Source organism: Ovis canadensis, chromosome 2, assembly GCF_042477335.2.
Source record: "Ovis canadensis isolate MfBH-ARS-UI-01 breed Bighorn chromosome 2, ARS-UI_OviCan_v2, whole genome shotgun sequence".
Lineage (NCBI taxonomy): Eukaryota > Metazoa > Chordata > Mammalia > Artiodactyla > Bovidae > Ovis > Ovis canadensis.
In genome coordinates this window covers 102,867,780-102,883,362 of record NC_091246.1, presented here as the reverse complement: position 1 = coordinate 102,883,362, position 15,583 = coordinate 102,867,780, and the positions used below count along the sequence as shown (strand labels likewise).

The window sequence follows — 15,583 nt, the reverse complement described above, 5'->3', positions numbered from 1 at the left end:
CTTTTGGGCAAACAGCGAGCTGGCGATGCTGGAGAAATTGGCTGAGTTTTGGCCAAGAAGGGCCTTAAGTGCTGAGCAAAGGAGTGTGGCTTCTTTCCACTGCAGGTGGACACTGCGTGGTCTCCAGGGTTCTCATACAGGGGCAGGCACTACAAAGTTCCCAGTTTGGAACCTAGAGGTCAAGACAGCCTCTGGTAGTCACTCCCTTGTACATTTGAATTGACATTTCTTCCCTGATTAGGCTGTTTGCCTTTGAAGCAGGAACCAAGTCTTTATTTTGGTGGTCCTATAGCTCTGTTATTTATTCCAGAAGGTCACTGTTAGCCTGGGACTTGCTAGAAGCATAGAATCCCAGGTGCTCGAGTTTGAATCAACTTGCCCAGTGAGTTCTATGCACATTTTTCTCACACAAATTTGAGAAATCCTATCCTCCCAAACTGCACCAAGTTTATTAAATATTTGTCAAATCAGATGTCATTGGAAAATAATCTCTTTTAATAACGGCTGGATTTTTAAAAAATATTTACTCTTTCCAATAGCCTAATGGATTATACCACTAAAATAAGCTGCAGAAGGCATATATTAGTTCTATTCTCCAATCCCACAAGCGGCTTCCCCGGTGGCTCAGATGGTGAAGAATCTGCTGCCAGTGTAGGAGATTCAGGTTTGACCATTGGGTTAGGAAGAGCTCCTAGAAAAGGAAATGGCAACTCACTCCAGTATTCTTGCCTTGGAAATCCCATGGACAGAACAGCCTGGCAGCAGGCAGTCCATGGGGTTGCAAAGAGTCGGACACAACTTAGAGACACACGCATGCCAATCCCACAAAGCTTAAGGAGATCTGGGGACTGGAGGATGCTTTACTGGGTGATAGGGTGAAGTCCACTGTGGGTGATTAGCTCAAGCAGCAGCAGCAAAAATCTGGACAGGCTTAGAGGAAACAGACCTGCAAAAGCCGATGCCTATAGGGAGGGCATAGCCTCATGCTCCTGCTGGTCCTTGTCCCTAGAATGAACATTTGCACATGAGTGGCCTGCGGAGATTTGTGGAAGAGAAGATACAGTTGCTGGAGAAGGCCATTGACCAGTGTTTTGCCCACATAGCGCAGCCCCTGCAAGAAGGGATCTGGAACGCCAGGAGTTCCTACCGACGCATCCTTGGGGCGTGCCTGGTGGTGAGTGACCCTCCAAAGGGAAAAACCATGATATCTGGTGAGGTCGGTCTGATCCCTTGCCTACTTTTCTACTATCCCATTGCTTTCCAGAGAAATAAAGAGCTAGAAGAGATTGGGAGAGAGTGAAAATTGTACACAGGAAAGCATATAGAGCAACTGTTCAACTGTGCATTGCAAGGACTCAGGGAAGGGTACATGGTTAGGGAGAAAGAGTTGGAATTTAGGATCTGAGGGTCTTGTTTAGAACACCAGCCCCACCAAACACCCATTAAGCCCGTTGGATTTTTCTTCTATAAAATGGGGATGATAAATACTTGTCTAGTCTATTTCACAGCATTGATGTAAGTATCAATTAGATACACAATAAGAAAGCATCCTGTAATCTCTCACTTGGCATACAAATTGTTGTTTTATCTTTTAATTAGTTATGTGGCATTTCTAAGGGATGGCAAAGGGGATGAGATGGTTAGATAGCATCACCGACTCAACAGACATGAATTTGACTGAACTCTGGGAGATAGTGGAGGATAGTGGAGCCTGGTGTGCTGCAGTCCATGGAGTTGCAGAATCAGACATGACTTAGCAACTGAACAACAAGGGATGGGAGATAAGAAATGTGTATTGTTGTTTAAGCCATTAAGTTTGGGGTAATTGGTTTCATAGCAATAGGTGACTAAGTGACCCTAGGGAGAACTGTTTTCATAGGATGGTAGAAGATCCCAGATCAAAAAAGTGAATGGGTAAGTGGGTGCTGAGCAAGTGAAGGCAGGAGGTGGGGACCAGTCCTCTGAGATGACGTACTTGGGGAGGAAGGAGCAGCATCAGGCATCTTCAGGGCGTCACTGGGGCTCTATCCTAGGAACTATCCCCTCTCTCCTTAGCCCGTCAGTGGCTTCTTTCTCTGTGACTACAGACACACCTGGGGAGTTCCTATTGGATAAGCAACTTGCCTTTGTGCTCAGACATTTGGGCAAATATGTATATACTAACATCATAACATTATATGATATAGTAAAATAACCTAAAGGTCTAGTGATAAGACAATGGTACAGTGAATTATGATGCATCCATATGATATTATGCGGTTGTTAAAATATTTTTTGGAAGTATTTGCAATGAATTCAGGAAATGCTCATGTTATAATATTAAGTGAAATGGCAGAATATTAAAATACAGATAGCTAGACAGATATGATAGACGTGGGTAGGTATAGTATGCTGCCAGTTGTACCATGCTACACAGCCATTAACTTAAAACATATTCCCCTAAAACATAGATCACTGATTAATGATCACAAGTGCTTCCCTGGCAGCTCAGATGCTAAAGAATCTGCCTGCAATGCAGGAGACCCAGGTTCAATCCCTGGGTTGGGAAGATCCCCTGGAGGAGGAAATGGCAACCCACTCCAGTATTCTTGCCTGGGAAATCCCCATGGACAGAGGAGCCTAGAGGGCTACAGTCCACGGGGTTGCAAAGAGTCAGACACGACTGAGCAACTAAACAACTACAATGACGATCACAAGGCCCTCTACTGAAAGTCTGGTCAGTGCGAATGTATGTTATATTCTCTTATTCTTCTACTGAGAATCAACCACCATGTGGCTACACTCTGTTGACTCTAAAAGCTCTGGCTTCATAATAATTAGTTTCTTCTCCTTTGTGAATTTATATTTCTGGGAAAAAAATATGACAAAGATATACACATCAAATCACATTTTACCAAATATTTAATAAAAAATATAAAACTGTGGGCTGTGCTTGGAAAATCTGAAACATACTTGCAGTGGAGTCAGAGCACATTTGTATTTAAGAACTGCTCATTTAACACATGTTTATCAAGCACGACATATGCCAGGACCAGACAGTGAGGACATCATGATGGATGAGACACTGGGCTTAGTCTCAATCAGCTGATGATCCACTGCAGCAGCCTGACAAGGAGAGAGACAAATGCGAAGCTGCTGTATGTGAGCAGAGACAGTAGAGGATGCTTTGGGAGTTCAGAGTGGAAGCTCCTGCTGACCAGAGGTGTGACTGCCATTCTCTTGTGTAGCTTAATAACGAATGGCTTAATTGGAAGATCATGTCTCTACTCTTCTCGGTAATTGTTGCTTATAGTGTTCGGGATCTAGACTAAAACATCCCAAATAGATCCTAAACTAGTGCACAAGTATTATTGATGATTTTGTTTTACTAAAACTTAGACTAATTGAATGAGCTTCCCAGGTGCCTCAGTAGTAAAGAATCCAGCCGCAATGCAGGAGACGCAGGAATGTGCATTTGATCCCTCTGTTGTGAAGATCCCTTGGAGGACAAAACGGCTACCCACTCCAGTATTCGTGTCTAGAGAATCCCCTGGACAGAGGAGCCTGGTGGGCTACAGTCCGTGGGGTCACAAAGAGTTGGACATGTCTGCCTGAGCACACGCATGCACACACACACACACACACGCACGAGGCAGTGCAGGTCTGATTCCATGGATTCTAGGTCCCGACTAACTCTGTTATCTTATTGTTTATCCAGAGGAGCAGAGGAAACCAGGGCTTTCACCAGACTCTGAAAGCTGTTTGTCTGAAAAATGGCATCTATGCCTCCAGGACTCTTGCGAGGATTGATCTGAATGAAGCCGTCACACAGCCCATCTACGAACAGATTGATCCCGTTTTTGGGCGCATTTTTAGGTAAAGGAATCCATTTGGCTCCTCTGTGAACAAACATCCTAAGAATGCCTGGGCCAGAGTCTCATCTTCAAGAATTTGTTCTTGGGATCTGGAAGGGTCCAGAGTAGCTTGCAACTTGAGGAGGAAAACTCAGTCTTTGGCAAAACACAAAAGCCTTCTTGGTTGGGTTTACTTAAAATTTTCCCGTGGTGACCTGGAGTGCAGCTGGAGACGCTACTTTGAGACTAATGTTATAATTCCTGTTATTTTTCAAATATCTCCTACAGGCAGCAGGGGATCCATTTTCTTATGGACCTGGGCCCAGGATAGGGTATTTTGGTTGGAAAGTGTGGACTTAAGGAAACATACAGCCTTCGTAAATTTCCCTGAGCACGAAAAGGAAAAATGGCTCAGGATGACTCTGCTTGTTCTTTGACACATGGCGTGGGGTTTGAGGCCTGAGCCTTCACAGAGCCTGCTCCTTCCTTTCTTCCTTGGCCTCCAAGGAGGGACCTCCTTCCACAGAAACAGTCTTCTATTCCTCACGTGTCTTCAGGCTCCATCCTTCACCCCTGGCATTTCACCTGGCCCCCCACCTATTTGAACCATTCATCGCTCAATGTTCCCTGCCCCCTAACCTTCCTTTAAATTTGTTTTCATCATGCCATTCCACCTATGCCCACTCCCCCGTCTGCATGTCTGTAGGGTAAACTCCAAATTCCTTGGAATAGACTTCAAGACATTCCGCCTGCCTCCAATTGGCCTTTCCCACCCCTCCCTGCCCCCCCGGCTTTTCGCAATCTGAGGGCAGCAGAGAGTTACTGAGACGTGCCAGGAACCATGCTAAGCACTCCGCATGCATCATGTTATCATATCCTCCCAAGAACCCTCGGAAGTGGCTCTGGTCTTTTTGCAAGTGAACACGCTGCCCCTGGGAGGAATCACACAGCTTTCCCACGGTCACTTGACGCAACAGGTAGAGATCTAGGACTTCAAGCCTCTGCCCGCTCCTCTGCTCACCTCATACCCCCTGGGATGTCCTGAAACTTAGTTCACTATGTCGTCCCCGGGGAGAATGCTGCCTCCTTCTTTTCACATCCCTAAACCGTGCACAGCCTTCCCTGGTGGCTCAGTGGTAAAGAATCTGCAGAATCGCCTGCAACGCCGGAGACATTGGGCTCAATCCTTGGGTCGGGAAGATCCCGTGGAGGAAATGGCAACCCACTCCACTCTCTTTGCCTGGAGGATTCCGTGGACAGAGGAGCCTGGCAGGCTTCAGTCCATGGTGCAACTAAGAGGCAAACATGACTCAGTGACTAGACAACAACGACAAACCTTGCCCGTCTTTTAGGGTGTAGTTCATCCCACCCTTTCAAGTGGGAACATTTGAGTAGCAGAAAGACTATGAGGTTTGAGGTCAAACAGATCAGTGTCTAAGGCCTACCCCTGCTACTCACTAGCCATGTGACTTTGAACACACTTTAGCAACCATTTCCAAACTTCAATTTTCTCATCCATAAAATGGGTGTCATTTGCACTGACTTCATAGGTTTTTATATCAAGGGCCTAGCACAGCACAGTGCTTGGAATATTACAGAACTTTTATAATTATTAGTTCTCATCCCCCTTCTCTCAAAAATGAGCAAAAGAACACCAGCTGGTTAATTCTTTGTTTCAACCCCCCCATAGCTGCTGCTCTTAACATTTCACTTTGCTTTCCTCAGTAGGTCTGGGAAGTCCACTGATGGTTCAGCTCTGATCCCCCACATAGATGCTTTTAAGCTGTCTCTGCAGGAGAAGATGACTGAAATTGGGATAAGAAATGGCTGGAAATATGACAGCTATAAAAAGAGTTTCCTGATCCAGGAGGTAAGATCCTTATCAAGTGAAGAGGCCGATGAGGTTGGGTAGTAGTTTTCTTCCCAGCGGGATTTTGGAGGTTGCCTGTCTTTCCCTACTTGTTCCCTTGGAGTGTCTAGGCTCTGGGTAGGCCTAATAACAGATGCTGAGATCCAGGACATAGCAGGATGGAGGAGAGAGAAGTGATCCTGGAGGCAGCAAGCTTTGTTCCCCTGAGAAGCAGCCGATGATTAGTGCTGAGATTGTCAGACAGACTCAGTTCCCAGGAAGTATCTTCAGAGTCTTTAGCTATATAAACATTTGAATCCACTTTTAACAGTCTCACTGACTTCATTTTTGCCAATATCATGAAATACCATCCATGGCAGTGAAGTTTAAAGAAGTGTCATTTTTTGGCAGATTACTTTTTAGTTTTGAGTCCTCAAGACTCTTATGTGGGACTCATTTTCTTAGTCTGGGGCTGCCTTAGTCTGTTTGGACTGCTATAACAAAATACTGGGAGGCTTACAAACAACAGACATTTTTTCTCAGTATTCTGGAGGCCGGAAGTGTAGGATCAAGGTGCACGCAGATCTGGTGTCTGCTTGGGCCCACTTCCTGGTTTAGGGGTGGCTGTCTTTTTGCTGTGTGCTTACATGGCAGAAGGGCACAGAAGCCCTCTAGGGTCTCTTCTATAAAGGGCATCATCCCAACTGAGAGGGCTCCACCTTGAGTCCTAATCACCTCCCAAAGGCCCTACCTCCTAATGCCATCACACTGGATTTGTGCTTAGTCACTCAGCTGTGTCTGACTCTTTGCAACCCATGGACTCTAGACCGCTAGGCTGCTCTGTCCATGGGATTCCCCAAGCAAGAATACTGGAGTGGGTTGCCATTTCCTTCTCCAGGGTATCTTTCCGACCCAGGGATTAAACCCAGGTCTCTTCCATTGCAGGCAGATTCTTTACCATCTGAGCCATCACATTGGAGTTTAAGATTTCAGTGTAAGAATTTTGGAAGACACGACTACGCACAGGCCCACAGCACAGGCACAGCCCAGATTACATGAGAATCACCTGTGCCCCCTTACGCTTCCCAAAGATGCCCCATCCCATAACCATGCATGCACCTGAGTTCAACTCTGCAAATACTTATTGAGTTGTCTGAGGCACCAGCCACTTCGGGAAGCATTTTGGGATGTAAAGATGCTTAAGACAAAGTTTTGGAACTTCCCTGGTGGTTCAATGCAGGTGGCCTGGGTTCCATCCCTGGTTAGGGAACTAAGAGCTCATATGCTACAAAGCATGGCCAAAATAAAAAAAAAAGACAAGACAAGGTTCCTGCCTGTGAGGGAGGAGCTCACAGCCTGGTAGTGGAGGAGATGGAACAGCCAACAGTAACCCAGGCAAAGGAAATGGTACAGCCCACGGAAACCCCTGTCTTGCTTCTGTCAAGGGACTGTCACAAATGGTCTTTTGTTGATGTGGATTCTCAGATAAGTGCCATCCTGGGAGGCCTGGAGGGACACATCCTCAGAAAGAAGAGGAAGATTTATGAGTCTCTTACCACCTCTGTTCAGAACGACCTGAAGCCCTGTTATGAAGGTGGGGGCCCCAAGGGCAATGTTGGGGTCTGTCAGCTTCTTTAGCATCCGTGTCTGCTGTCCTCCCCCTTAAAGCATTTGTCCTTCTATGTCCTAAGCCCCCATAACACTCTTGGTCTACAAATTAAAACCCAACAATTGCAAACGGGTGGGGAGAGGTCAGTCACGAACCGCTTTTATCTATTTCCAGTTCTTTCCATCCACCCCTCATCTGGACATTTTGCTTCTCTCTGTGTTGCATCGCAGCTAATTAAACTATAAAAGCCATTTACTGAATTCTCGTTCTTATTTTAAGTACCTGTAAACTCACTTGCCAGCTTTTTCTTGGTTTGTTGGTCCCATTGATTTTTTTCTGGGGTGGGTGGTGGAGTTTGGAATTTTGTAAACTTCTGCTTAATTCACTCATTAGGTTTTCTACATGAAAATGATCAAATATTGATTTTTTTGTATTGCTGTTGCTGCTGCTAAGTTGCTTCAGTTGTGTACGACTCTGTGACCCCATAGATGGCAGCCCACCAGGCTCCCCCGTCCCTGGGATTCTCCAGGCAAGAACACTGGAGTGGGTTGCCATTTCCTTCTCCAATGCAGGAAAGTGAACAGTGAAAGTGAAGTCGCTCAGTCGTGTCCAACTCTTTGCGACTCCATGGACTTCAGCCCACCAGGCTCCTCCGTCCATGGGATTTTCCAGGCAAGAGTACTGGAGTGGGGTGCCAAAGACTGGAGTGGGTTGCTGTTTCCTACTCCTGGGGACCTTCCTCACCCAGGGACTGAACCCATGTCTCTTGACTCTCCTGCATTGCAGGCAGATTTTTTAACCACTGTGCCACCTGGGAAGCCCCAGGTGTGTCTGTATGTGTGTCTACATGTATATGCATATGTGTATGTGTGTATAGTTGGTTTGCTTGCCTTTCTTTCTGATGCTAAGGATATCTAAGCAAGTCCTTGTTGAGGTGTTACTGTGGCTATCATTTTTGCCAGAGGCCGCACAGATCACGGGCAAGAAAGCATGTGAAAGAATGAAAGAGGTCCTCAGAAGAGGGGTGGACCGGCAGGTGGCCGAGGGCATGTTCGAACGGGCTCAAGAAAGAATGCAGCACCAGTTTCAGCAGCTGAAGGTACTCAACTTACGCGGTTTGCATTCCGGTCCCAGAGGGCTCCTTGGGGAGCACAGGAAGGAGGGGCAGAGATGGAGGAAGTGGTAGTTGTTTGAGCCCAGATAGAGCCGGATGCCTTCTGCAAAGTGGGCTCGACTGACGCCCATGATGCCGGGGAAGGGGCCAGCCTCCACCTGGCTTCCGCCTCTACCGCCATCACATGCTGGCTCGCGCTTGCCTCAGTCTGTGACTTCAGAAACTCAGGGCCTCCAGCTCTCTCCTGCACCCTTTCTCTTTCCTGAGTCATCACTAAGATCACTGTGATATCTAGAGGGGACCCTAAGCACTTTGCAAACGTGAGCTTATTGAATCCCCAGCAAGTCTGTGAGATAAGGTGCTATGATTGTTCCCACTTTACAGATGAGAAAACTGAGGCAGACAGAGGTGTATCAACAGGTCACAGAGCTAGCAAGTTACAAGAGTGGGAATTTGGGACCAGGTAACCTAGCTCTAGCAATAATATTATCTCAAGACACACTTAAAAAAATATTTGACTGCACTCAGTCTTAGTTGCAAGATTTAGTTCCCTGACCAGGTATCGAACCCAGGCCCCTTGCATTGGGAGCATGGAGTCTTAGCCACTGGACCACCAGGGAAGTCCCCAGATCTTTTCTTAATGAGGGACAATGTCTTGTCTACATAAAATACCTATAGATAAATGCCAACCAACTATTATAGATCTGTTCATTACAGTACCTGGCATATATTTTGGTGAGATTCTCTCCATCTCAGAAGAAAGTTCCTGACAGTTTCCTTGAAACTAAGTGTTCTGTCAAGTACACTTGGACCCATCCAGTCCCAGTCCTGGGTCTCATAGTTTGTCAGCCTCCTCTGCAAGTAATATAAATTCTTTGCTTTAGTCCAAGCTACTGCTAGCCCCTCCCTGGCCAATAGCATTTCCAAATTCATCAGCCTCAGGCCAGGCATAGCTGACCTCTCCCAATCTCCCAAGGACCCAGCTCCTTGCTATTTCCATCCACCTCTGGACCAACCTACTTCCTGAAACATCTCCAACCTCTTGTGCACAATCTCTTCTCCTCCCATCACTACAGTTTTGGAAAATCCCTTTCTCCACGACACGAAGCATGTTATTTCTCTTGGATCGGGCTAAGAGGCATCTCATTTACCAGTAGCAGTTTAGTTTCCATCATCTCACATATTACCACTGCCTATAAATACCTGCAGAAAATTTGCCCAATTCTACAGCTGCCAATCCCCACTGAGTACATAAAAACTGGCCCTTAAGGTGCCCAAGAAAACAATTGCAATTGAAAAATGATTAGCACGTTGATCATGTACAAATGTATCTTAAATGACAGACATGCAAGAAGGTGCCACTGGGCAAGACCACAGAGGGTTCCCATTCTCCGATCTCACAGACAATGCAGCTAAGGCTAAGGGCCGAAGTTACCAGCACAAGGTTCACAGATGCAGCTAAGACTAGAACTTTAGTCCAATGCATTGGTGAAAAGATCATGTCTTGGAGGCAGGAGGTGAAGGTTCAGAACGAGGCTCTGTCAGCATAGTGGAGAGTTGAGTGTTTTTCAAAGGGTGGCAACAGATGGTTGGAAGAGGGAAATGGTTTTAGCTGATAAAAGGACTGAGAATAGCAAGGAGACATATCTCAGGCAGTTGGAAAATTATCTATATATTAATGGTGTGTTATGAAAAGCAGGAGGTCAACAAACATTTAGGCAGTGACTAAACTAATGGTGGGACAAGATGATGATGATCAGTGCTTTGCCTCTTTCTCTGCTTGTGTGGTATCTGTTCTCTTCCCCCACACCCCCACCCCACCTCCCTGCATCCTCACTACTCCTGATTCGGTCCTTCAGCATCAGAGTACAGTCACCCAGGAAAGGAGCTATGAAGGCAGGTGGGACCCCTCAGAAATGTTGTCCTGATGACTTGAGTCTCCCAGGGTATCCTCAAGGGGTCCACCCTTGGACTTGACTTTGGTTTCAGCAACCCTGGTCCCTACACTCTCTGGTTGGGGACTGGGGTGGGGTCCCTTTCATAAGATTCCTTCCCCTTTAGACTGCACCATCCTAACAGAATGACTGTCCTTTGTCGCGTAGAATGGAATCACGGAGAAGGTGAAGGGCAGCATCGCTACCATGCTGACCCTGGCTTTGTCCCCAGGGGATGGGCTGTACAAGGAGCTTGCAGGTAAATACATACAACCTTTGTGTACTTGGGAGCAAGACAAACGGTCTCAGGATTCTGATTCCCTTCTTGGTCACAATCTTGGCTCCCATCACTGGTCAGGTCAGGGTGGGGGAGTCTGAGTTATGCTATGGGGCATAGTGGTGCAAAGGGGATTGGAGAGGCTTTCGGATCAATGTCAGAGCCAACCCCAAGGTCAGCCTGAACTGTCCCTTCACAGGGACTGTGTGTGTCAGGGTTCTCCAGACAAACAGGACAACAGGATGTGTATGTCTCCCACACACACAGACATACATAAGGAGATTCATTTTAAGGAACTGGCTCATGCAACCGTGAAAGGTTCATGTGATAAGGCAGGCCAGCATGCTGGAGACTCAGGAAAGACTTGCAGTTCAAGTCCAAGAGCAGTCTCCCAGAGAACCAGGAAGAGCCACTGTTGCAGGTGAAGTCTAAAAGCAGTCTTCTGGAGAATTCCCTCTCGCTCAGGGAAAAAGCAGCCTTTTGTTCTAGTCAGACCTTCAGCTGATTAGATGAGGCCCATCTACATTGCAGAGGGCAATCTGCTTTCCTCAGAGTCCACTGATTTAAATGTAAATCTTATCCAAAAATACACTCACAAAAACATCCAGAATAGTGTTTGACCAACTATCTGGGCATCATAACTCAGACAGGTGGAGACATAAAATTCACCATTACAAGGATATCATCTGATCGTAGACCATAGGCTAAAAACCCAAGATGCCAAAACAGAGCAAATTCACTAGAATTTAGAATGTGGACAGCTGGGAGGAGAGGGAGTGCAGTAGGAGAGAGATGCCTGGAAAAGACTGGGGGAGGTCTGGCATGGGGTGTGCTTTGTATCTCCTTCCACTGAGCACTTGTAAAGCCTTGGTAAAGACCCAGGGATTTCCCAGACTTCTTCTATGGGCAGGTTTGTGTTTATTTTGAAGGTGCCCACTATGATCAGATAAGCCTTAAGGTAAGAGCAACAATGCCTAGTTTGATCAAGTTGTTTATAAAACACATTGATTGGACCATCTAATCTCTAAGCTCCATTCCTGAGCTCCTATTCTGGGACAGTTGACCCAAGTCAGAAGAGGATTCTCAGGGGATCTGTTTCCTGGGGACATTTCTGAAAAGGACACTAACTCCTGATGCTCTTCTGTAGATGTCAAAAGTGAATACAAGGAGATGGAGAAGCTGCACAGAAGCCTGAGAGAGGTTGCTGAGAATGCAGTGCTGCGGAGGGGCATGCAAGACTTCCTTCTGAGACTGTCCCCCAGCAAAGCTGGCCCCCCCAAAACATAAGATTTAATTCTTGGGGCTTAGCCCCAAGGGGATGGAATACCAGCCTAGAGACAATCAGATTTACTTGTGTCGGTTAAAAGCTAATAAAGAACATCTCCCCACTTTGGGAACTTTATAGGCGATTGAAAATCCATATATGGTTACTTTTGGCATAAGACGAGTACAGAACACATCATTTCATTTTTATTCTATTGCCAATGAAACCCTCAGGAAGTTCTAAAGTTTTAGGGATGAGAAACTTGTGCCTCACCGAAGAAAAATACATGAAGAGTGAAAAACTTATATGTGGAATCTAAAATACGACACAAATGCACTTATTTACAAAACAGAAGGAGACTCACAGACATCAAAAACAAACTTCATCAAAAACAAACTTACGGTTACCAAAGAGGAAATGGCATAAAGAGGGAGAAATTAGGAGTTTGAGAGTAGCAGATACAAAATACTATATGTAAAATAAATAAACAATAAGGTCCTACTGTATGGCACAGGGAACTATATTCAATATCCTGTAGTAAACCATAATGGAAAAGAATATGAAAAAGAATATAACATATATGTGTGAGCATATATATATGTTTATGTATACATATATGTGTATCAATATACATATGTATGTATATATAAATATGTACATATATATATCTGATTCAGTTTGCTATACTACAGAAACTATCACAACACTGAATCAACTATACTTCAATAATAATTTTTTAAAAAGACTCTTTAGTTTGGTCCTTAGTCTGACCCATGGACTCCATCACAAGTTCTAAGTCACAGCTGACCTATCTGCTCAGGAAATGGGACACTGGCTAAAATTAAGCAGAATGCTACCATCAGAAACATCACAGCTGGGGTTCAGGGTAGCCCTTGATTCTGGAGGAGACAAGGGGAAAAGGTATGTTGCTCAGAAGACTGGAAGGTGGGCAGGGAAAAGAATAGTTTTCGAACACAGCTTTAAGTGCTGCACAGTATTCTGATGTATAGATGTATTTTATTTTTGCATAGTCACTAAGTCGTGTCCAACTCTTTGTGACCCCCAAGGACTGTAGCCCACCAGGCTCCTCTATCCATGGGATTTCCCAGGCAAGAGTGCTGGAGTGGGTTTCCATTTCCTTCTCCAGGAGATCTTGCCAACACAGGGATTAAATGCATGTATCCTGTGTCTCCTGCATTGGCAGGCAGATTCTTTACCTGGGAAGCCCATACTACCATTTATCTTACCATTATTCTATTGCTGGACATTTAGATGGTGCTGTTTTTCTTCACTGTAAATAATATTGTAGAGAATATTCTTATACAGATATCTCTGTCTCTCTGATTTTTTAAAGAGATAGACAACCTTATGCTGCTGCTGCTAAGTTGCTTCAGTCGTGTACGACTCTGTGCGACCCCATAGACGGCAGCCCACCAGGTTCCCCTGTCCCTGGGATTCTCCAGCAAGAACACTGGAGTGGGTTTCCATTTCCTTCTCCATTGCATGAAAGTGAAAAGTGAAAGTGAAGTCGCTCAGTTGTGTCTGACTCTTCTTGACCCCATGGACTGCAGCCTACCAGGCTCCTCCGTCCATGGGATTTTCCAGGCAAGAGTACTGGAGCGGGGTGCCATTGCCTTCTCCGAGACAACCTTATAGATGATTTCAAATGCAATTTTAAAATTTAGAATTTCTGTGTATACACAGTATTCTAAAAATCAGAATGAAAGGAAAGTATTCCAGCTTATTTATGAAGCAAATTTTAACCATGATACTTAGAACAGTAATTATAAGAAAGAAAAACTAGTAAATATTCTGAATTACGTCTCAGTTCAGTTGCTTAGCTGCGTCTGACTCTTTGTGACCCCATGGACTGCAGCATGGCAGGCTTCCTTGTCCATCACCAACCCCCAGAGCTTGCTCAGACTCATGTCCGTTGAGTCGGTGATGCCATCCAACCATCTCATCCTGTCGTCCCCTTCTCCTGCCCTCAGTCTTTCCCAGCATCAGGGTCTTTTCCTATGAGTCAGTTCTTCACATCACGTAGCCAAAATATTACAGCTTCAGCTTTAGCATCAGTCCTTCCAATTGAATATTCAGAACTGATCTCCTTTAGGATGGACTGGTTGGATCTCCTTGCAGTCCAAGGGACTCTCAAGAATCTTCTCCAACACCAAAGCTCAAAAGCATCAATTCTTCGGCGCTCAGCTTTCTTTATAGTTCAACTCTCACATCCATATTATGTCCAGGTATCCAGTTATATCTAGATACCCAAAATTTAAGCAACCTCAAATAAAAAATATATGCATTTTCTACTGTGTAACTGATAAGTTATAGAATCGAGGCATCCCAATTCCAAAATTCCTCTCTGATCTTTATCTTCAGGATAAATTTTTTAAGAATTCCATTATAGGATCTGAGTAAAAGAGCACTTTAAAGTCTCAACTGTTCCAGAAAACCTGTCTGCTTACTAGCAGGAATGAGATTCACTGTGTTACCACTTTTTCAATACCATTTTAAAAAAATAAAAAATGGACACTCTTGTTTTGTTCAGCAGGTTCACGGGATCAGATTTTTAATAGTCCCATCTTGTACTGTACGGGTTGTTACTGACACTGAAACCCTTTTCTGTATTTATTGAAGTTTCTCCCACTTGAATTGTCCTTTCATAATCTTTTGTTTTGGTGTGGCTATCACTTTCTCTTTCTCATTTTTCTTTTCACTTTGAAAGAACTTCAAACTCTGAAAAGTTGCAACAGTACAAAGAACTCCCATCAACCCTGTATCAATATGCCAACATTCTACCACGCTGGCTTTATCATTCTTCAGTGGGCAGGTGTGTGTTTGTGCACACCCCTCTCAGCTATTCCAAAGGAGCTGGATACGTCTACGCCCCTTCACCCCATAATATTTTAGTGCATTCCATAAAAGCAAGTATGTTCTCTTACATTAACCCCCGTATAATGATCAAATTCAGGAAATTCAACATTAGTATAGTATCATTGCCTTATCCACAGTCTACGTCCAAATTTCCTCAACTGCCCAGTTATGGTCTGGGCAAAGCAATACTTTTTCATCCAGCATCCAACCCAGGATCAAGAATTTCACTTGCTTCCTTTAATCTCAGACATTTTCGAGGAATACAGGCCAGATGGTTTATAAACTGTTGGCTTGTCTGATGTTTCTTCGTGATTAGAATTGGATACCCTTAGCTAAAACAACCACTTAATTGCCTCATCCTTTTTATTTGTTTTAATTTATTTTTTATTTTACTTTACAATACTCTATTGGTTTTGCCACACATTGACATGAATCTGCCATGGGTGTACATGAGTTCCCAATCCTGAACCCCCCTCCCACCTCTCTCCCCATATCATCTCTCTGGGTCATCCCTGTGCACCAGCCCCAAGCATCCTGTATCCTGTATTGAACCTAGACTGGAGATTCGTTTCTTACATGATAGTATGCATGTTTCAATGCCATTCTCCCAAATCATCCCACCCTCTCCCTCTCCCACAGAGTCCAAAAGTCTGTTCTATACATCTGTGTCTCTTTTGCTGTCTCACATACAGGATTATCATTATCATCTTTCTAAATTCCATATATATGTGTTAGTATACTGTACTGGTGTTTTTCTTTGTGGCTTACTTCACTCTGTATAATTGGCTCCAGTTTCATCCACTTCTTTAGAACAGATTCAAATGTA

At 44.8% G+C, this 15,583-nt stretch overlaps 1 protein-coding gene across 8 annotated transcripts in view; it reads left to right on the top strand.

Moving 5' to 3' along the window:
* The window catches only part of NUGGC (nuclear GTPase, germinal center associated), a 49,411-nt gene extending 37,393 nt beyond the window's left edge, over nucleotides 1-12,018 (top strand). The window contains exons 13-20 of one of the 8 annotated variants that reach the window (XR_011253955.1): nucleotides 1,010-1,174; nucleotides 3,698-3,855; nucleotides 5,562-5,703; nucleotides 7,168-7,276; nucleotides 7,864-7,963; nucleotides 8,254-8,390; nucleotides 10,508-10,598; nucleotides 11,764-12,018. Coding sequence is in view for 4 of the 8 variants with exons in the window: in XM_069574176.1 (XP_069430277.1) it covers nucleotides 1,010-1,174; nucleotides 3,698-3,855; nucleotides 5,559-5,703; nucleotides 7,168-7,276; nucleotides 8,254-8,390; nucleotides 10,508-10,598; nucleotides 11,764-11,903 (945 nt within the window). In the remaining 4 variants the exon portion in view is untranslated. Of the gene's footprint in view, nucleotides 1-1,009; nucleotides 1,175-3,697; nucleotides 3,856-5,558; nucleotides 5,704-7,167; nucleotides 7,277-7,744; nucleotides 7,964-8,253; nucleotides 8,391-10,507; nucleotides 10,599-11,763 lie in introns of all 8 variants that reach the window. The other 7 variants (XR_011253953.1, XR_011253954.1, XR_011253952.1 and 4 more) reach the window with 7 other exon arrangements.
* The last annotated feature ends 3,565 nt before the right edge of the window (nucleotides 12,019-15,583 follow it).